This window comes from Chroicocephalus ridibundus, chromosome 4 (assembly GCF_963924245.1).
Source record: "Chroicocephalus ridibundus chromosome 4, bChrRid1.1, whole genome shotgun sequence".
In the NCBI taxonomy this organism is placed as follows: Eukaryota; Metazoa; Chordata; class Aves; order Charadriiformes; family Laridae; genus Chroicocephalus; species Chroicocephalus ridibundus.
Window position 1 is genome coordinate 2,743,760 of NC_086287.1, and position 20,275 is coordinate 2,764,034.

General features: G+C 49.0%; 1 protein-coding gene and 1 long non-coding RNA gene across 2 annotated transcripts in view; one reads left to right on the forward strand and one right to left on the reverse strand.

The window, feature by feature from the left end:
* Nucleotides 1-5,716, reverse strand: part of LOC134515566 (acyl-CoA 6-desaturase-like) — a 19,175-nt gene extending 13,459 nt beyond the window's left edge. The window contains exons 1-2 of the mRNA XM_063334677.1: nucleotides 5,252-5,716; nucleotides 52-162 (exon numbers count right to left, since the gene is read on the reverse strand). Of these exons, the coding sequence (XP_063190747.1) occupies nucleotides 52-162; nucleotides 5,252-5,449 (309 nt within the window). The 5' untranslated portion in view covers nucleotides 5,450-5,716. The remainder of the gene's footprint in view (nucleotides 1-51; nucleotides 163-5,251) is intronic.
* The window catches only part of LOC134515568 (uncharacterized), a 26,962-nt gene extending 6,781 nt beyond the window's left edge, over nucleotides 1-20,181 (forward strand). The window contains exons 3-5 of the long non-coding RNA XR_010071057.1: nucleotides 13,538-13,738; nucleotides 14,467-14,584; nucleotides 17,503-20,181. This is a non-coding gene — a long non-coding RNA (uncharacterized LOC134515568). The remainder of the gene's footprint in view (nucleotides 1-13,537; nucleotides 13,739-14,466; nucleotides 14,585-17,502) is intronic.
* The last annotated feature ends 94 nt before the right edge of the window (nucleotides 20,182-20,275 follow it).

The following is a 20,275-nucleotide window of genomic DNA, read 5'->3' on the forward strand; positions in this document are numbered from 1 at the left end:
CGAGGAAAAAAATGGTGGAACATAAACCCCAGCTCAGAAAAAAATACTCACGTTTTTATCTCGGTCCTGGCTGGGTTCCCCTGGAGCAAGCTCTCCAATGAGTAACGGCTTGAGAAACTTTTGCACCAAGGTGGGGTTGATGTGGAAGGCCTGGAATGCATCCTGGAGTGGAAATAGGAGTAATTGTGTGAGATTTGGAAGCAAGCTGTTGCTTTCTACTCATTGTGTCATTCCTGTTCATCTTCCAGCACCGTCCTTCTCTGCAGTCGTCCCCACCATGTTACTGTGACAGACGGATTCCAGACTTCCACCTCTCTGACCGGTGTTCAGAGGCCGAGGAATTTGCTCATCTAGCAGGAAGCGCATGGTGAGAGCTGGGATGCTATCTAGACATATGGTGAAAGTCACCTCGAGAAATTTTTTTCTCAGCAACTAAATACCTAAATCCTGTTAATTCGCTTAGAAGGTAGGCAGAGGAATTTGTGCAAATCCCCAGTAGGATATAAATACCCTTTGAAAGTCTGCTGCCTGGAGGGAATTCAAGAGAGGGGGTGACTGTGCCGACTGAACCTGGAGAGGACTGCAGATACAAAAAGTATTACGGGATGTTTGGGCCAGCTGGGGCCAGCTTTCTTACATATTTTCAAGACTTCTTCTAATATGGAAGGACAATGCTTCGTTTGCAGAGTCTTTTTGATCCTGGCATTCATGAGTTTGCCTGGCTCTTCTTTTTCCGTACTCCTTCCCTTTCCACGTGTTCTTGTCTACCTGTGTCCTACAGGCGCCAGATGGGAGCACATATTTGATGCGCTTGCCGCTAGGAGTGTGATCTTGCACACCCTCCCTTTCACGTGTCCTGGCTTGAATTGTAATGCCAAAGACATTTGGCATGGTAGGGAGAGAAAGCTGACCAAGATCAGAAACCCTTACTCTGTCCTTGCCCTTTTCTTACTGCACAGAACTGGAGTTAACTCCAGAAATTCACCTAGGAGAGGTGTGAAGATGTAGTTCCACAAAGTGCTAAGACCGGTACAGAAAAAAAAGTCAAAAATAGAAGTCAGGAGTACCACGCTTCAGCCTTTCCACCTTTGTGCCATTGCCTAACAACAGTAAGGACCAAGTAAAATCTCACTTCTGGCTCTAAACAGAAAGGGCAGGCTGGAAAGCGCTCGCTGTGTCCAGCTGACCCTTCTGGGAGCTGACCTCCATCAAAAGTCTAGGTCTGGCGTTCAAAAATACCAGCCGACAACCTTGGTCCCAAAGTCCACCAAAATCAATAGAAACTTTCACCCAATTCCAAGACTTTTGATTGAGCTTCGAAATAATGCCCTGGCCGTAGACGTTTTGCCGTGGGAGGCACAGGAGGAGGGAGGGTGAAAGCTGATCTAAGCCATTCGACCTGCGGTCAAAGAAACGATATACGAGAAGTTAGAGATGCAGCGCTGCAGGGCTGGGGGGAGAGCGGAGCGAGCTACAGGTGCGGGGGAGAATTAAAACTGTGCGGAACGATTTACAGATTATAAAAGCCATAAAACGCCCGAGTCTCTGGGGGAAGAAGTACGTGGTGGTGGGGGGGGGGGGGAAGTCAGTTCAATGGGGGAGGCAAACCAAACTGCCAGAAATGAAACTGAAGTGCGCTTCTCTTGCAAAGCGCCGGAATTTCCTAGTTAGGCCCAGCTCCGCTCTCATGCCGGTACCCAGGTGCCCAAACTTGCCCCTTTTGTAACCAATTTCAGGGACAAAGCGATCTCTGCCGCCACAGGGGGCACTTCGGATCAGCTTGCCCGCGTCCACCCCTGAAGACTGCGTCACCGGCAAAACTCGTCGCAGCGGGAGCGAGAGCAGCGCTTTTCGACTGCATTGGGTTAAGCCACCGGCCTTACTTTATCGGTGCCAACATGAAGACAAAACCCGAGGGCCAGCAGACTGCTGCAGGCGGTTTGGAGTTCCCCACGCAAAGAAATACTAGTCCTGAATATCAGCAGCTTCCTTCTCGGAGGAATTCGATTTGCTTTACCGTAACTTCGGCACACTTCCCCCTCTCTGGCCTTACCCTCGCAGCCCATCCGAGGTCAAAAAATACGGTCCTCTCCCTTCTCCACGGGGAGCGATGCGCTGAAGGACTCACTTGCCCGAGGTTAGAGTGCAGGGCCGCAGCAGCACTGGTAGCCTTAAGCCTTTTTTAGCAGTGCTCCAGTTATTGTAGCAGTTTTTTCCATTCTTGGACCCAGGAATGTGTCACTGAACTGTTAGGTCTGGCTGCTGGTTTCCTTCCCTGGGGCAATTTGCAGGTGGTGTAAAAGGGTGGGGGGGGGGGGGGGAAGCAGAAAAGGCAGGGAAGCGAACAGCTGACTGTACCTGCTGCGAGGTTTTGCAATGTCAGGGAAGAAAAAGGGGAAGAAGAGGAAAGAGGGAGATGGTTAACACATAACAAGCATTAAAGAATGTTGACTCAATATTATTTAAGCCAATAGGGTGGGGGGGAAAAAATGTGTTTGGAGATCTGACCGGGTACTGCCTGATCCAAGCAGAGGAGAGAGTAACATCTCCTGAATGCTTTTACCATCATGAGACAGAAAGCTACAGTGACGGAAGCATTGCCTTTTTATTAGCTATATCGTAGAATTGTAGACTGGTTTGGGTTGGAAGGGACTTTAAAAGCCACCCAGTGCCACCCCCTGCCCTGGGCAGAGACACCTCCCGCCAGACCAGGTTGCTCCAAGCCCCGTCCAACCTGGCCTTGAACACTTCCATATCTCATGCGTCTCCTTTACTAATAGGTCCCAAATGTGAGATACTGCCTGAATTTTGGAATTATTCTCAGTTCTGTACTAGAGGAGAGAAAAAGCAAAAGGCAAAATATAGTTTCTGGGCAGCGCCATGTGGTATTTACACCCGACCTCCCAACTTTGTGGCCCACCGGCCAAATAAGCTGAAGTGTCTTATGGGAAGTGGGCGAGTGGGGAATTATTCCAGCTGCTTTTGGTGAAAAAAGCTTTGTATTATTGAGGTGTGAATTGTACCAGAGCGTTTGAAGCACTTAGTGCTGTCAGTACAAGGGTGTTTTTTCACATCCTCGAACATCTCTGAAACAGAGTGACTGCAGGGTGCGTTTTCTGAAGGCAACTGTGCGTGATGTGATACCAGAACAGGTTGCCCCAGAGTAGGATGCTGTCTCAGCACGTTAAAGCATGGCCTAAAATGAATGAATGCTCAGTGTCGTTAGTATCCGTAGGGGAAACTCGTGCGTAAGCCAGCCTGGGCGCTCCTAACCTGACTGGCATGAGGTGAGCATGCCCAACATCAGAGTCGTGGAAGCTTCTCGCTTAGGTGTCTTGTGAGCATCCCGAGATGAATTAGCTCAAGCTGCACCGAGCAGGGTCTCTTTAGGGCGGCCCGGCGTAGAGGTGGAGTTCAGCGAGCGTGTCAGCGGGCAGCTTGTGGAAGACGGATACACAGGGATCCTCTAGAGAACTGGTCCAAGATAAATGGACGAGACGCTGAGGTTCCTTTGGTGCGTGTTTGGGGGACTGGAGGTCCCAACTCCAGGTGGTGCTAAGGAGAATCTGAGAAAGGTGGAAGCCACGTACAAACCAGGAACGTGAATGTGTTAAACTGAATTTTTATCACTGCCCGTTCCTTCTCCTAAACTCTTCCAGTCGTGATATCTTGCGACACAGAACAAAACTTGTCAGTTAAGCCTTGACAGGGTCAGGGCCAAGGCTTTCTCACCCTGAATGAGAGAGAGAGGGTTTTTTTTTTTGTTTGTTTGTTTTATTTTTTGACAGCAAGCTGTTAATTCCCCACAGGGAAGCTGGAAACCAGCTGTTAATTCTGATTCAGTGCTCGGAGTGGTGATGAACAATTTCAGAGCGCTCTTAAGACCGTGCTTTCATGGAGCGGGCCTGAGTTTAGTGGGTGGGGGAGGTGGGAGGAGGACCAGGAGCAGAGTCCCGAACCTGTGGTTCAGTCTCCCTGGTAAGGATTTGAGACAAATGCAATAGCAGAAGCATTTTGCTTTCTAGTGGAGATATTGGTGTTAAATTCTTGGCGATAGGAGTCAAACTCCTCCGGATTCAGCAGGCCTGCTTTATGCAGCTGAAAGTAAAACCTGGCCCATCTTTTTAAGGGAGAAAGCTATTAATTCAGGGGATTTATTGGAAGGGGACAGGTACACCGAAACGCATCTCAGCGCTTCAAGGAAAAAGCATGGAAAACAACCACGGAGACGGACGGAAAGGAAAGCATTAGTAATTCTTGACAATTAATTCTGCCACACACAGACAGACGGAGCCTCCCTCCCTCCTTGCTGAGGTGTCAAGAGCGGCGGGAGGCGAACAGTCAACGCTACAGATCCGTCTCTCCTGCCCTCACCATACAGCGTTCGGGAAAGCTCTGAGGCAGCTTCATTTATTAATTATGGGTTAATGCCCTGGGGAGAGAACATGCTCTCTTGGATGCGCTTCTGAAGCAGGCGGCTTTGAGGGAAACTGCAGACAACAATCTGGGAGGCAATTTGTTCCTTTTTAAAGGTTTTTGTTTGTTTAGGGGTTTTGGTTTGTTGGGGTTTTTTGGGGGTTTTGTTTGTTTTTGTTTTTTTTTTTTTTTTTTTAAAGTTGCTGAAACGTGAGAGGTAGCTGAACCCAGCTATGAAGTGCAGGAGCAGCCGGAGCAGCAGCAAACGCTTTGGGGTTGTTTGTTTTTTTTCTCTCCTTTGCTGTAGAAACCTGTAACTCAATTCCCTAGAGAATTCTCTCCTGGGGGGAAAGCAGCTAAAAAGCTCCTTGTTTTAAAGCCTGGAGCTCACCCTCCTCACAGAAGCGACTTTGAAGCAGAGACCGGCCTCTCGTTAACCCTTTTCTGGGACTCCGCCGTGTCACAAGCTACGCGCTGAGGAAGGGGAAGATTTGGGACACTTTGCTCCTGAATTCGGAGCTCCGGGCACGGCGCAAACGAGAGACAAAGACAAAACAAGCAGGACTTAAGCGGAACCCAGCAATCTCTGCCGGACCCATCTTCCAGAGGCTGGGAACGGCCATGGCTCAACGGAGTTGGTGGCCAAGGAGTCGCATCCATTTGGACCAAGATTTTTTTTCGCTTCTAAAAGCAGGGAAAGAGAGCAAACGGAGCCGGGGGGGGGGGGGGGGGGGGGGGAGCTGCACAAGAGCTGGCTCAGCGAGCCACCAGGAAGGCAGGGGGGGACCTGGTGGGGAAGGTGGGGTGGGAGGGGGTGGGGGGTGGTGGTCCTTACCGTGGCATCTTCGCCGGCGCAGTGGCTGATGACTCGCTGCCCCCCCGGATGCCTGTTTGCCCACTTGGTGACATTGTACACCTTGCGCTCTATCACCAGCCACTTGTCCGTCCTCAGGTTGTGCTTCTGGATCTCCTCCCAGGTGTAGAAGCGGCTCTGCGCCTCCGGCTCCCCTCCTTGCTCGCCCCCTTTCCCCATGGGGCCACTTGCTGCTTTGTCTTCTAGCCCAAAGGCGGGGGCGGGGGGGGGGGGGGGGGGAGGCGGGCGGCGGGACGGGACCTTTCCCTGCGCTTCTGAGGGATGTGTCGGGTGGGGGGGAAGAGCTTTTCTTGGGTGATTTAACTCAGCTGATCCCCTCTCCTCTCCCTTTCCCTTCCTTCATGCCCTCCCTTCCCTTTGTCTCCCTTGCGATCCCTCCGCTCCCCTCCCTTGCTCGGAAGTGCCCCCTAGGCTGGTTTTCCCCGGACTGATGCGCTCTCTCCTCGCACACAGCCCTGTTTTGTGGGAAGCTCGGCCCCTTCCAACCCCCCCACCCCCCCCCCCCCAGCACCCTCCTCCCCCCCCCCCGCCAGCATCCGCCCCCCAGCACCCTCCTCCTCCCTCCCCAGCATCCTTCCCCCAGCACCCTCCTCCCCCCCCCGCCAGCATCCTCCCCCCAGCACCCTCCTCCTCCCCTCCCCAGCATCCTCCCCCCAGCACCCTCCTCCTCCCCTCCCCAGCATCCTCCCCCCAGCACCCTCCTCCTCCCTCCCCAGCATCCTCCCCCCAGCACCCTGCTCCTCCCTCCCCAGCATCCTCCCCCCAGCACCCTCCTCCCCCCCCCGCCAGCATCCTCCCCACAGCACCCTCCTCCTCCCCCCCCCCCAGCACCCTCCCCCCCCTCGCAGCATCCTCCTCCCCCCACAGCATCCTCCTCCATTCAGCCCCCGGTGAGGTTTCCAGCGGGATCACCAGAGCTCCCGCACCAATCCCGGCGCTCCCGCCGCCCCGCCGGCCCCGGCCATTGGCCCCTCCGCGATCTTTCGAAGCCCAAAGCCGGGCCCGGCCGCCCGCTGCTCCCCCCCCACCCCGCCTCGGCTCCTCCGCGGGGGCGGTGGGACGGGAGGTGCGGGCACCCCTCTCCTCTCCTCCCTCTCTTATTATCTTTTCCTCGGGGTTTTGGCTCCCGCTTTAAAAAACTCCCCCCCTTTTTTCCCTTTTCTTCCCCCCCCTCCTTTTTTTCCCTTTCCCCCTTTCTTTTTCCTCTCTTTTTTTCCCTTTTTCCCCTTTTTTGCCCTTTTTCCTTTTTTTCTCCTTTCCCTCCTTTTTTTATTCCCCCTTTTTTTCGTTTCCCCCCATTTTTTCCTTTATTTCCCTTTTTTCTTTTTTCATTTCCCCCCTTATTTTTTACTCTTTTCTCTTTCCTCCCCTTTCCTCCCCTTTCCCCCGCCTTTTCCCCCGCCTTTTCCCCCCTTCCCCCTTTTTTTCCTATTTTCCTTTTTCCCCCTCTTTTTTCCTTCCCCCTTTTTTCCCTCCTTTTTTTCCTTTATTCTCTTTTTTCCTTCCCCACTCTTCTCTTTCCCCCTGAATCTCACTTTACTTCTTAGCAGCAGACTTAAAAAGGAGATTTATATATATATATATATATATATATATATATATATATATATATATATTCTGCCTGAAACTAGCATTGTTTTGCTCTATTTTGTCATGCTGAATTACGGACTCAACGGCTGTCAGACTTAACAGTTTTCTCCCGTCACTGGAGAGCTGTTTGACAGCAGGCTCCGCCGGAGATCTCCTGCTTAGGGCGATGTTTTTCTGGACGGGTGGGACAGTGCCATCTTTTCTTTGCCGTGGGGCACTTCCTGTACAAAATAATCCCCGTCGTTATGTTGTGCAAGGTGTTGTGGTGCAAGGGCGAAGGCAATGGCAGAGCGTGTTCGCCGCCGTCTTTCTCATGTCCGAGGGTATCCGTGGCCGCTCTGCAGGGCAAGGCAGTTGTGACCCACGGCTTTCCTGGTGATAAGTGTCTTTTCTTGTCCCCATCTTGCGTTAATAAGTGGATGCCTTATTAACGCTTTCTGCAGAAGTTGGCTGATTCTAAGCAGGTATCACATGAAATGCTTTAGGGTACAGACAGCACTCCCTGAGTTACAGCATTCTGGTTTATGATCAAATCTTAGGGTTGGAGCAACTCTGGCTTCCAGTACCTCAGACCTTGATTTGTCTCGTCTTTCAACAGCGCTGTGTTCTGCCCCGGTCTGGAAAAGCGGGGGAAGCAACCCCCATGGTTAACCATCAGCCGTTTTCGTTCCCAGTGCTTATTTGCTCTCTAGCCAAGGATGGTATCTTGTTGCTGAAGGACAAGAGACCACCTCCTGCAGCGAAGGCGAGAAGTGCCTTCACTCCTGGTGCTTATTGTCCTCTCTCCAGCCCCAGCCGTGGCTCAGAGCAGGCGCAGACAAGGGCGCTCCGGTCTTGCCTGCTGCCACTTGCCAGACAAGAGAAAAATATCTGAAAAATTCTTGCTCCTCTCCTTTTCTCTACCCGTGCTCCCTACCCGGGCAACAGGGCCGGAGAGAGGAGTGAAACAACGTACCCCACGTCTGTATCACCGAGAATCACTTTTTGCCCAAGGTTTCCTCTGTTTCTGCCTGGTTGTAGGGCTGCTCAAGGACTTCAGCCCATTAAACAGCCTTTTCCTGTGGCGTGGGGTGAGGAAAGTCAGAAATGAAAGGAATGTTTTCCTAAGACTTGCTGGTTTTATTTAGTTTGGTTCAAAATAGACCTCTGACAAGGCTAATCAGAAGCGCCAGCAAGGCACGGCATTAAGGTGGAGATGAAGCTCGTTGCCTGTGATGAGGGGAAAGTTTTCCATGACACTTTCTGTGCCGAGTTCTTTGAGTTTCAGGATTTTTAACCCCGCGCGTGCGCCTGCTTAGCATGTTGGATGCTTTAACCTTTGTAATGCTCGGGGCGTTCCCTTTGTATCCTGCCTTTCCTCATGGTGCCACACACCCGGAGGCTGCTGTCCTGGGGCTTTTCCTGTGGTGCCCAAGTGCCCTTATCCTCAGGGCCTTGCGCAGATGCATTCTGATGCGTTCTTCTGTCTGATATGTCCAGTTTCTCCAAAAAATGGATTACCAGGGGTAAGCGAATCATCCTTTATTACCCAATTTTTTTTGTTTCCCTTTGTCCTGTAGCTTTTAGTTTATAACCTTAGAGCCTAGTGGATAAAACAGTAGATGAATCATTGACATGGCCAATAACTACTGTATGTTACATGTGCATGGACCATGCAATTCCTGCACCTCATCAAGTGCGCTCCGGTCGGTGCTAACCTCATCCCAGGCGGGAGCACCCAGTAATGAGTTTAAGTGGCTTTTGGTGAAAACTCTCATTACTGTTGGAAAACTGCTCTGTGGGCTCCCTGCCCCACTGGAGAGGGCGGCCAGAAGACGACAGTTGTCTGGAAGACCGTATTGCTTTTGTTGCTGGCTGGTCACCAGAAAGGTGGTTTTCCTGCTCTCTTTTTTTTTTTTTTTCTATCTTTCTCTCCTTGTCTTGGTTGTGGGTATTTTGTTTTGTTTTTATTTGTGTTTTTTTTTTGTTTTGAGTTGGGTTTTCTGGTTGCTTTTGTCCCTGATAAAATAGCTTTGAGGTCCATGCATGCCATAAATTGCGGATTCAGCCGAAAAAAAAAAAAAAAATAATTGTGTATATAAGCCTGTCTCAGCCTTCTTTGTGCACCGTCCTTTGCGAAATCATCCTATAAGCAAAATGAATCCGTGATGGTTTATAGGAAGAAACCTTGCCAGCAAATCATTTATCTGCAATAGGAGGAGGGGAAGGGTTTTACGCTGCAAGAGGGGAGATTGAGATGAGATCTGAGGGAGAAATTCTTGGCTGTGAGGGTGGTGAGCCCCTGGCCCAGGTTGCCCAGAGAAGCTGTGGCTGCCCCATCCCTGGAGGGGTTCAAGGCCAGGTTGGACGGGGCTTGGAGCAACCTGGGCTGGTGGGAGGTGTCCCTGCCCAGGGCAGAGGGTGGCACTGGGTGGGCTTCAAGGTCCCTTCCCACCCAAACCATTCCGTGATTCTATGATCTGTTCAGTCTGGAGGGTCTGGGGCTGTGTGACGTGAAATGTTGAGCCGCCTCATTGACCGAGCGGTGCAGTAATGACTTCTGTACCAATTACCGCATGCTGGAAGGGCAGCGTGCGTAAAACCACCTGATAGCGAGAGTCTACAGGGATGCAGTGTTAAAGTTGTACTTAAAGAACTCCAAATGCAATGAAGTGAGAAATTTTATCTAAAGAAACATAAACACTTCCAGCAGTTAAAGTTACGGACCCTTGTCGTGAACATACAGCCTTGCCTTTTTTTTTTTCCCCCCAGGTCGTCATTTCTCCACCTTTGCATTCTATAGATCTTTTTACAAGAAAGCACAATCAAGGAAGGTGAACAGAAGGAGGTAGAGTAGGTAACACGGCAGGATATTTTTAATTTAGGTGCAACTCTGAGACACCTCTAATTTATTTTTTCTTCGATCCTGTTGCATGATGTATCTATTGATACTCTGCTGCTCTGGTTGTTAAGTGTAGTCTTTTTGCTCTGCACTATTTGAATTTCCAGGCTACAGCTCTGAAGCAAGGGCTCTAACTATGAAAACCAGCCTCTTCTAAGCTCTGTTTGTTAAGAAATACCGTGGTACCGTCCCCACACCAGAGCTTGGCTCGTGTCAGTCTCTGTGCTGCTCTGGTGGAGGAGAAGGAGGAGAGCGCCGCTTCCAGCTGCGAGATTCCACGTGTAGAAGAAAATCCCGAGGGAAATCAGGCTGGCTGTCAAATCTACATTGACTGGCTCTGCGGGGCAATAAACGGCTGCTTTGATTTGTTATCCCAGTGAGAGGTCCATGGCTAGTGAATTTAAACTTCTGTGCTGTAGGTGTTTTTCCCAGTCATCTTTGTGGAACCCCTACACGGTGGTTCATGGACTCCCAGCAGCCCGCAGTCCTCAGTTTGAAAATCATTGCATATAAAGGTCTATTATTGTTTCTCAGCTGTAATTTCAGCAAGTTTGCTGATGATACCAAGCTGGGAGGGGTGGCCGACACTCCAGAGGGCCGTGCTGCCATCCAGCGTGGCTGGAGAGCTGGGCAGAGAAGAACCAAATGAGGTTCAACAAAAGCAAGTGTAGGGTCCTGCACCTGGGAAGGAAGAATGCCAAGCACCAGTATAGGTTAGGGGTGGACCTGCTGGGAAGCAGCTCTGAGGAGAAGGATCTGGGGGTCCTGGTAGACAGCAAATTATCCATGAGCCAGCAGTGTGCCCTTGTCGCCAAGAAGGCCAATGGCATCCTGGGCTGCATAGGGAAGACTGTGGCCAGTAGGTCGAAGGAGGTCATTCTCCCCCTCTACTCTGCACTGGTGAGGCCACAACTGGAGTATTGTGTCCAATTTTGGGCTCCCCAGTTCAAGAGGGACAGGGAACTACTGGAGCGAGTCCAGCGAAGAGCAACCAAGATGATTATGGGACTGGAGCACCTCCCTTATGAGGAAAGGCTGAAAGAGCTGGGACTCTTTAGCCTGGAGAATAGAAGGTTGAGGGGGGACCTGATTAACGTTTACAAGTATCTAAAGGGTGGGTTTAAGGAGGACAGAGCCAGGCTCTTTTCAATGGTTCCCAGTGACAGGACAAGGGGCAATGGGCACAGGTTAGAACATAGGAAGTTCCGTTCAAATACACGGAAAAACTTCTTTACGGTGAGGGTGACAGAGCACTGGAACAGGCTCCCCAGGGCGGGTGTGGAGTCCCTTCTCTGGAGATTTTCAAGACTCGCCTGGATGCAGCCCTGAGGGATGTGCTTTAGGCAATCCTGCTCTAGCAGGGGAGTTGGACTAGATGATCTCTAGAGGTCCCTTCCAACTCTGAAGATTCCGTGATTCCGTAATTTATAGCGTATCTATTGGATGATGTGAATTACTTTAACTTTTCCAGTTCTGGTAGTAGTTCAGAACAAAGACCCAGCAGCACCCCTTGCTCTGTTGATTCTGCAGAGTAGAATCACGTACAACTGCAAATTGGTGAATCCCGGTGATTTCCCTGTTAATAGCGGCTGAAGATCTGGTCCTCGAGTTTCGGTGACTGTGCCGTGAGGGACAGCAGATCCGCTTTGAGCCAGGAGGTTGTACTGTAGAGGTCCTTTGCAAACCACATTACTTTATAATTCTATACAGAAGATGACTGCAAAGCTGAAGAACATAGAGATGCCCAAGAAGATGGAGAGGGCCACTGGGCAGCGCAGAGAAAGGAGTAAGAAAACATACTGGAATTGATTATTTTAGGATGCACCTCTTCAAGCTTCACTAATGATGTTTTACTCTTAGAAAGTGGGGGGGGATCCACGGCAAAGCCAGATTTTTTGAAAGGAAATTAATTTCCAAATTCATGAAAGATTTTAACGTGTTCTGTGTCCTAACTGAAGGTTGCGCCCTCGCTGTCCACAACGGGTCGAAAGCCGTGACTTCTTTTGACACGTAGAGATAAAGATACGTATTATTGGTAACCCGCAGTATTATCTGGTGGTCAGAGTCCGCCAGGTGGCTGCTCTGCAGCAGGAATGTGTTCGTGCTATTGAAATTGGTGGTTGCTGTGCATACAAAAAGCTTTATCAATCAGTCCATGGGAGTTCATAGTGCAGATCCGATGACTTTAAGCAGTGGATAATCAACGCAGGGCTGGCTACATACACAAACGCTGGGCTTGAATGGTATGTTTGCCCGAGCAAGTCATCTCTCCTGAGAAACGAACTGGTAAGGAGGTGGGGACACTTTGGAATCGGCTCTTGTACCTGTGAAATGGGCATAAACGTAAAGCCTGCACGCTGAACTCCTCATCTGGGTGTTTCACATAGATAATTGTGTAAGAAGGTAATGATGAGTCGTTGAAAGGTGCCTATTAAAAAAAAATAATAAATAATCCAGGGCTATCACCCCATCATTTTCTTGCAGTGCAGGCTGTCATGCTGTCAAGGCTTTCCATGGCACTTGTTCGAGGTTTTGTTTGGCTCCTGGAGCGCAAACCAGCCACGGCAATGGGAGGAGAACAGACTCTCTTCTGTGGCCAAGTAGGTGAAAGGCTGCGTTTGTTGCCCGGTGTAGCTTTAACAGCACAAAGAGCTTGTGTAAGGGACATAAAAGCCCTGAGTTTAATTGGGCAGTCACGAGATGGGGGGGGGGGGGGTGGCGAAAAACGTGAGAAATGGCAAAGAAAGCACGGAAAAGGGGATATAGAGAAGCGCAAAGCGGAAGGGTTTTTATAGGGGGCATAGATAGAAGGGGTATGTCTGCTCTTCAGGGTAATATAGAAAAGCGTAAGCTAATGAGTAAGTGAAGGGCATCTTGCTGGGTTAGCGGAGAACAGGGTAAAATGAGGGCAAATTGGTAGTTCAGGTGTCTTTCTGCCGTGTCACGCATTGATTTGTTAATGTAAAAGAAAGAAACTGAGACCCTGAGAGAAGTATTTTAGACATGTACTAGAAATCACAACTTTTGAGTTTGTTGTCCCATCCCTTGATAGCGCTTTATATCGAAGTTGGTAAGATCAGATAAGATGTTTTTAATCTGCCTTTTAGAGAGGAATAGAGTCTCCAGTAATAGCTGGAGGATGATTTTGATAGCAGCACCCAGCATGTGGAAATGCACTGCAGCTGTGCAGTGGTCCTCAGGGATGCGGGGAATATCCTCCTTCTCCCCAGTTTAATAAGCCGGAGATCCATCAGTGGCCACCTGGTAGGGCTGGCTGGCTGACTCCATGGCACGTGGTGGGCAGAGGAGGCAAGCAGGAGAGAGTGGCGGGCAAAGGAAGGAAGGGAGCAGCGGGAAGGACATGGAGCAGGGATGTGAAGGGGAAAGAGGAGGCAGGAACTGAGGACATTGAGAGAAAAATAGAGTGAAGATCCAATTTAGCTGCATCGTTAGACTTTTAGCTACCTTCAGTTACTCTGCCAAGGAAAAAATACACGTAAAGAGAGAAAGGACCTCAGGCTTTCCCTCCCTTTCACTAAAAGGAAAGGCTGAGGAGGTCAGAGCTTGGGTTGAGATGGTGAATAATAAATTCAAACACAGTGGGGAACAGCTAAATGACATTCTGACTGGGGAAAGGGATGCTGGAGCATGGAGCCTGAGGTGAGGGAACCCAACGGCTGGGTAGGGATGCCGTTGCCGCATCCCTTCAACAACAAAAGTAAACATCCCTTAGGAGCAGACACCAAACTCTTCCTTCTGTCTCTTCCCTGAAACAGATTTCTAGTGCTTGAGCAGCAATCAGCTAATGGCTCTGAGGAGGCAACACCCTTGGCCATCACCGTGCAGAACAGATGGGTGCATGAGGGATGACGCGGTTCTGCGTATCACCAAGAGAGATGATTCTGCACCAGAGGAAGCTGATTCAAGCAGAAGGACACCCCAAGACGCTGAAGTAACGAGCAGTAATTTATCCAAAGGTAAGCAATAACTACTGTGTACTTCACTGGGTGAAGAATGGATCCTTGGCCCGGGCTTTCAGGATGGAGTATTCTTCCCCTGAAGAAAGAAAAAACAATAATCAGTTCCATACATGGCTGCACCTTCTTTGAAATCTCAACATTTACGTGTACCCACAAGGAAAACTCCATTTGCCTTTTTCAAGCGAAGGGAAAGACCTTTTTTCTTCATGTGAATATTTAAAACGGGGATCCCAGGCTACAATAAAATATCTCAACCTCTTTTTTTTCTCTCCGGATCTTGGGAAGAGTGCTTCCATTTTCAAAACCATTTATACGTTGTTCTTAGGTCAATATGAAGCCCTTAAGAAAACTGGCTCATTAATAACACTGTGCTCCCAGTTCAGAGTTTAACTGTCCCTTACTAACACATCTGACTGCTGTTGTCCCCTCGTTGCCTTTTGTTCTTCTGCCAGCCACCAAGGAAGATTTTTAAGAGCAGATACTTATACAGCGCTCTGTAAAACAGGGCTGTGGACAAGGCTTTTAGGTGTTAAAATATGAAACGAATAAATAATAATTCGAGAGTGATGGTTTCATACCAAACAGAACAGTCTCTTATCCCCTTTGAAGTCCTGTTGTGTCTCCACATCACTCCTGGTAGAACCATTCTATTGCCACCCGTGTCCGTGAGATTCCTTACTGGCCAAAAGGTTTGCGTAAATGTATTTCTTAACTTGGATGTTTAGTTCCAGGTGCCTGAAGACCGGGGATGTGGGAGTTTCAGGATGAAACGTGGGTACAGAATATGCAGCGTTAAAGCGCAAGAAACCCCCCTGAAAGATTTCCACTGTTGATCAACGCGTTGTGAGTCTCTCTGCAATTTTTTAGGCTACAAAAAGTTAAAATAAAAATCACGAAATTACTTGCTTATGGAGTGGAAGTACCCCCGTAGAGAGGAAATACCAGAACCGATTGATTTTTAGTCTAGGAGAGACCTGTAAAAAAAAAACCAGTAAGTATTTTCTAAGTCAAAATCCAGACAAATTAAACTTTCAAGGCACAACATTTTAGTAGTTAAGCAGAATATATACTAGGAATATTAATGCATTATCTTCAAGTCAAGGCTACACGCTTTTCAGAAGCACATGCTTTAATCAAACGCTGGTTACCGCGGCAAATAAATTATTTTCTGTTCCTCATCATACAGAGCATTAGACTATTAAAAGCCCCCTGACCTTTAGAAATCTGTGAAAAGGAAGAAACGTGAATTTCTTGGAGTCACTGTTAAATCTTCTTTAAATTTCCTTTGCTTGTAACTTTAATTGGAAAAAAGTCTGTTGGAAAACATAGGTTTTGATCTAATTCTTTTCAGGTATTCTGCATAGTGTTGGTCATTTTGCTTCCTCTGCTCTCATACGTAGCTCATGATCATGTTGAACCTAATGAGGTTCAACGAAAGCAAGTGCAAGGTCCTGCACCTGGGGAGGAAGAATGCTAAGCACCAGTATAGGTTAGGGGTGGACATGCTGGGAAGCAGCTCTGAGGAGAAGGATCTGGGGGTCCTGGTAGACAGTAAATTATCCATGAGCCAACAACACGCCCTTGTTGCCAAAAAGGCCAATGGCATCCTGGGCTGCATAGGGAAGACTGTGGCCAGTAGGTCGAAGGAGGTCATTCTCCCCCTCTACTCTGCACTGGTGAGGCCACAACTGGAATACTGCATCCAGTTTTGGGCTCCCCAGTTCAAGAGGGACAGGGAACTGCTGGAGCAAGTCCAGCGAAGGGCAACTAAGATGATTGAGGGACTGGAGCATCTCCCTTATGAGGAAAGGCTGAAAGAGCTGGGACTCTTTAGCCTGGAGAAGAGAAGGCTGAGGGGAGACCTTATTATGGCATACAAGTATCTAAAGGGTGGGTTGAAGGAGGATGGTGCCAGACTCTTTTCAATGGTTCCCAGTAATGGGACAAGGGGCAATGGGCACAGGTTGGAACATAGGAAGTTCCGTTCAAATACACGGAAAAACTTCTTTACGGTGAGGGTGACAGAGCACTGGAACAGGCTGCCCAGGGAGGGTGTGGAGTCCCCTTCTCTGGAGATTTTCAAGACCCGCCTGGATGCAGCCCTGAGGGATGTGCTTTAGGCAATCCTGCTCTAGCAGGGCAGTTGGACTAGATGATCTCTAGAGGTCCCTTCCAACTCTGAAGATTCTGTGATTCTGTGATCATGTGCTACTAGAGGTGGCTAGTTAAGTTGATATATTTAAAACGAAGACAAAATGCCATCAAAGATGTGTTTGATATTTTTTTACTCTGACATATCTTGAGTTGGTGACGCTTTTTCCAGTCATGGGAGAGTGGCTGAGAGCCGACTGACTTTACAAGGCAACCCACCAACAAACAAACAGAAATTCCCTTTGTGCTGCCATCGCTGGCATGAATTTCTCATTCCGCAGTGGATCTTGGGTTGGCCGTGTGGGATTATCAGGGTCAGGGCACAAACTGGTCCGGATGCCAAGGAAGCAGAGTACATAATCCCATTCGTTTAGCAGAGAAAGCAGCGGACGTTGCACGTACCCATCAGGGCAAGAATAAGGAGAAAAAAAGCTCCGTTCTTGCCGCTGCCTTGTCAGTCTAGTCTCATCTGTAATAAGTTGTAATTACAAGTCCATCCTACGATGGACAATTCCGCTTTGAAACGTGAAAAACTCTAAACAATCACTGCCTTGCTCCCTCAGTTACTGATCTTAATTTTCGCCTTCTGGAGGACAAAAGAATATGCTGATTTTAATCTCCGCAAACCCAGCCCTTACGGATAGTGATTCCTGGTTGCTTTTTCTGGCAAGACGTGAACTCCTCCCAAATCCCAGTCTTCCCCTGCTAGTCCGCACTAGCATGTATTCATTCTTTCCCTCTTGGATGGTTTTTGCATCTAAGTTTTAACAGTCAGTTGTTAGGGCAGAGTACTGGAGGAATTACTCCACGCAGTTAACGTGGGCTGAAGAAAAACTGTTTATATGCAAAGAAAAAAATAATTTTTTGTTGGTACGAAGCGTTAGCAGTTCACGCAAGTAGCGCCAGATACAATACTAGCTCATTTAATCCAAATTATTCAACTATTACAGCTCATTCCCAATAATGCGACGGTCGACAAGAATAAAGGAACGATTTTTCCAGTATCTACCCCTTTTTCTGATGTTATTTTAATCCTTCCAATGCACCTGCCCAAGCCTGGTGCGGGAGTGGTGTTACAGTGAGCTCTCAACAGTTCCAGGCTCTTCCCTGTGAGGAGTATGATGCTGAAATTGGTGGTTTCCTCCTGCGTTTGCTTCATCAGCGTAGGCGTTTTAATTGCACTGGCGACCAAGCCTGCCTCTTGTAAATCTTCACACGGCAATCCCCACGCAGCCTGTATCCCAAGCTTTTCTTGGGCTGAACAAAAGCCCAAGGGCTGATTCTTCTTGTTAGACTTTGCCATTTTGAACCGGGTTTTTTTCAGCATATTAGTTTTCTTTTAAAATCTCCTATTTTCTGTGGGTTCAGCCCTCACCACCGATTGTTATAACTCATTTTCCCCTGCTTTGAGATGGCAAAATAAAGGCTGCCATCCTTGCAGTCCATCTCTTCTGTTTCTTTTTATTACTGGTCTGGTCACCAGCTGCCTGGGTACGTAGTGATCCCCCATCGCCCAGGTCACTCAGGTGTTTGAAAGTACGTTACAACCAAATCATGGTGGTGACGTAAGGAGTTTTAATATATTTTCTCTGTTTTTTGACGATCTCTAGTCACCTAGGATGCTCAGAATGAATTGCGGCCAGATCAGAAGATTGAGTGAAAGAGCATCTCTTATCTCCCCTCGGATTTTCGGTGAGCCTCGATAGCTTAGGGAGCTGGGTCACAGCTAGATCGTGACAATAAGGAGAAATGGAGACGGGAGCAGTGGAGGTAAAAGAGCCAGAACACTAAGAAGAAATGCTGTTGGAAGAGGTCTGGCTTTACCCAGTCCATTGTCTTCCAGCAAAGATTGACTCTTTGTTAATGCCACCGGTTGCAGCAGGATGCTCAGCAGTGTGTAAGGGCAGCTGGGTTTCCCTTGCGGTCTTTATCACAAAGACATCCTTCTTGCCTCTCCGAGACCCACTGAGACCCTGCGTATGGCAACGGCAGGAGAACCAACCACTGCTGACAACTGGCAGCTTGTAGCCGGACACGGAAACCTCCACTGCTTGGGAGGGCGATGATTCAAGTAGCCTCCACAATGTCTTATCTCAGGCTGAATTGTCTACTGAGGGGAAAAGAAACAGAGCCACAGATTTTATATCAGAAGAAGCTTTGTAAGTAATTCCAAGGACTGTTGTGTAATTTTGCCCGGGAGAATCCGTTAACGAGGTGTGAACATCCCTTATAGCTTCTGGTCCTGCTGAAATCAGAGGAGGCATATGAGGGGAGCAAGACTGCAGTTTATCAAGCTCAGTGATGCATTTTGGCTACTGTTCAGACCCCTTAAAACAGGTTTCCGAAGGTTTTACTTGTGTAGGAAGTTAGACTTTCTTTTTTTTTTTATGTGGTATATGAGTAAAAGAAAACTGACCAGTGACTCCCTGTATTCATGATGAAAAATCAGCTAAAATTTAGGATAACTGTTCTTTTGTGCAATAGATAATCAGAAAAAAATAGAAATCGAAATAATTACTGCACCGTTCCGAATGTGATGGTTACATTTAAAAAGACGCTAAACATAATTTATTAATGTCTTTTCTGTTTATGTTTGTGAGATGGTCAGCAGTCAACATACAAAGTAACTTCATTTTTGCTGAGATCAGGAGAGAGCCTTGTCTTTCATGGACGACGGTGCAAATGTGCAGAAGCAGGGGTGCCGCACTCAGTGCAGTAGCTGCAGCATTGCTAAAGGGAAGGGAATAAAAGGTGTTCGATCCAGTGTTTTGCAGGCATAGAATTCCAAGCTAGAAAGATGGGAGGTGGCAATCAGGTGATGTTCAGAGCAAGAAGGGATGCAGTCTGGTGGGTCTTCGTTTCTATGGTTACCTTCAACCGGAATTGCTGTAACTAGGTCAGATCGGAAGGTGTGAGTGAAAACAAAGAAATTGGGAATCCGTAATGAGGGTTCAGAGAGAAGACTGTTGCTGCTGGGGAAAGCAAGAAGGGAGCTGGATGCGGAGAGAGGCATTTTAATGTACATTTGAAATGTATATGTATGATGTATGAAGTCCCGCACAGAGGGATCTGTGTTTTAGCATCATTCGCTCTTCTAGCATTATTCAGCACCCTATTGTATGAAGAATCAGCCGCAGACCGCCATCAAGCAGACAGATAATGTGATATACCTGCCGTGACACCATTCCTCCCACTGGCTGCACGTCCTGGCAGAAGCTGTAGAGATGGAAGAGCGCAAGGGTTTTGCTGGAAAGGGGAAACAAACCCAAGGGGAGGGAAGATGAGGCATCCTCAGTCCAGAAATGAGGAGAAACAGGTTGTAAAAGTGATCTGAAAAGAAGCAGCGTGGGTGCGGATTGCACTGCAGAGCCTATGCACCGTTCCTCCATTGATGTCTTGGGTCCTTGGCCTTTTCTGCTTGCTCCAAACCCTAAATCTGGTTCATGATATAATTTTCCAGGCTGTGTCTTTATCTGGCATATAACATGGACCACCACGCCTCTGTCCTTTCCATCCAGGACCAGCCGCTTGGTGTGTTGGTCCCTTTCCCACGTTTCTTACCTCCCCAGCGCAGGACTGGGCGTTTGCTGGTGCTGAGCTCTGTGATGTTGGATTCAAACTTGAAAAGGGCAGGTTTAGCTTAGATATTGGGAAGAAATTCTTGGCTGTGAGGGTGGTGAGCCCCTGGCCCAGGTTGCCGAGAGAAGCTGTGGCTGCCCCATCCCTGGAGGGCTTCAAGGGCAGGTTGGACGGGGCTTGGAGCAACCTGGGCTGGTGGGAGGTGTCCCTGCCCAGGGCAGGGGGTTGGAACTGGATGGGCTTTAAGGTCCCTTCCAACCCAAACTGTTCTGTGATTCCATGTCCTCATCAGCCTGCCCCCTCTTTCCTACCCTCCGGCACCCCAACTGCTGCCCCCAGTTTGATACCATCAGCAAATCTATATAAAGGTGCGTTTATCCCATTCCCCTGGTTGGAAGGTGAGGCATTTAAATAGCCCTGGCACCAGCGTCGATGCTTTGAGGAATGCATCTTGTAACCGGCTACTTTTTGAGGGAGACAAGATGATGAGGTCTATAGGGAGCCCTCAAATATGCCCGAAATAATTCCATCCTGTGCCTATGGCTGCACCAACGGGATGTCACGGCCTGTAACTTATCACGGCCGGAGATGCCAGGCAGCTGCCTGTTGCGGGGGCCCCGATTTTCCTCCTTTTCAGTGATTTCCATCACCAAACCGCAGCCCAGCCGCATCCCCGGGGGACGCCGCATCCCCGGGAGCGCGGCGGCCCCTCTGCCATCGCCTCCGGCCCCGCCGGGGGGGGGGCGGGCACAAGGCGAGCGGGGCCCAATGGGCGTGGGGGAATCGAGGGGAGGCGTGGCTTGG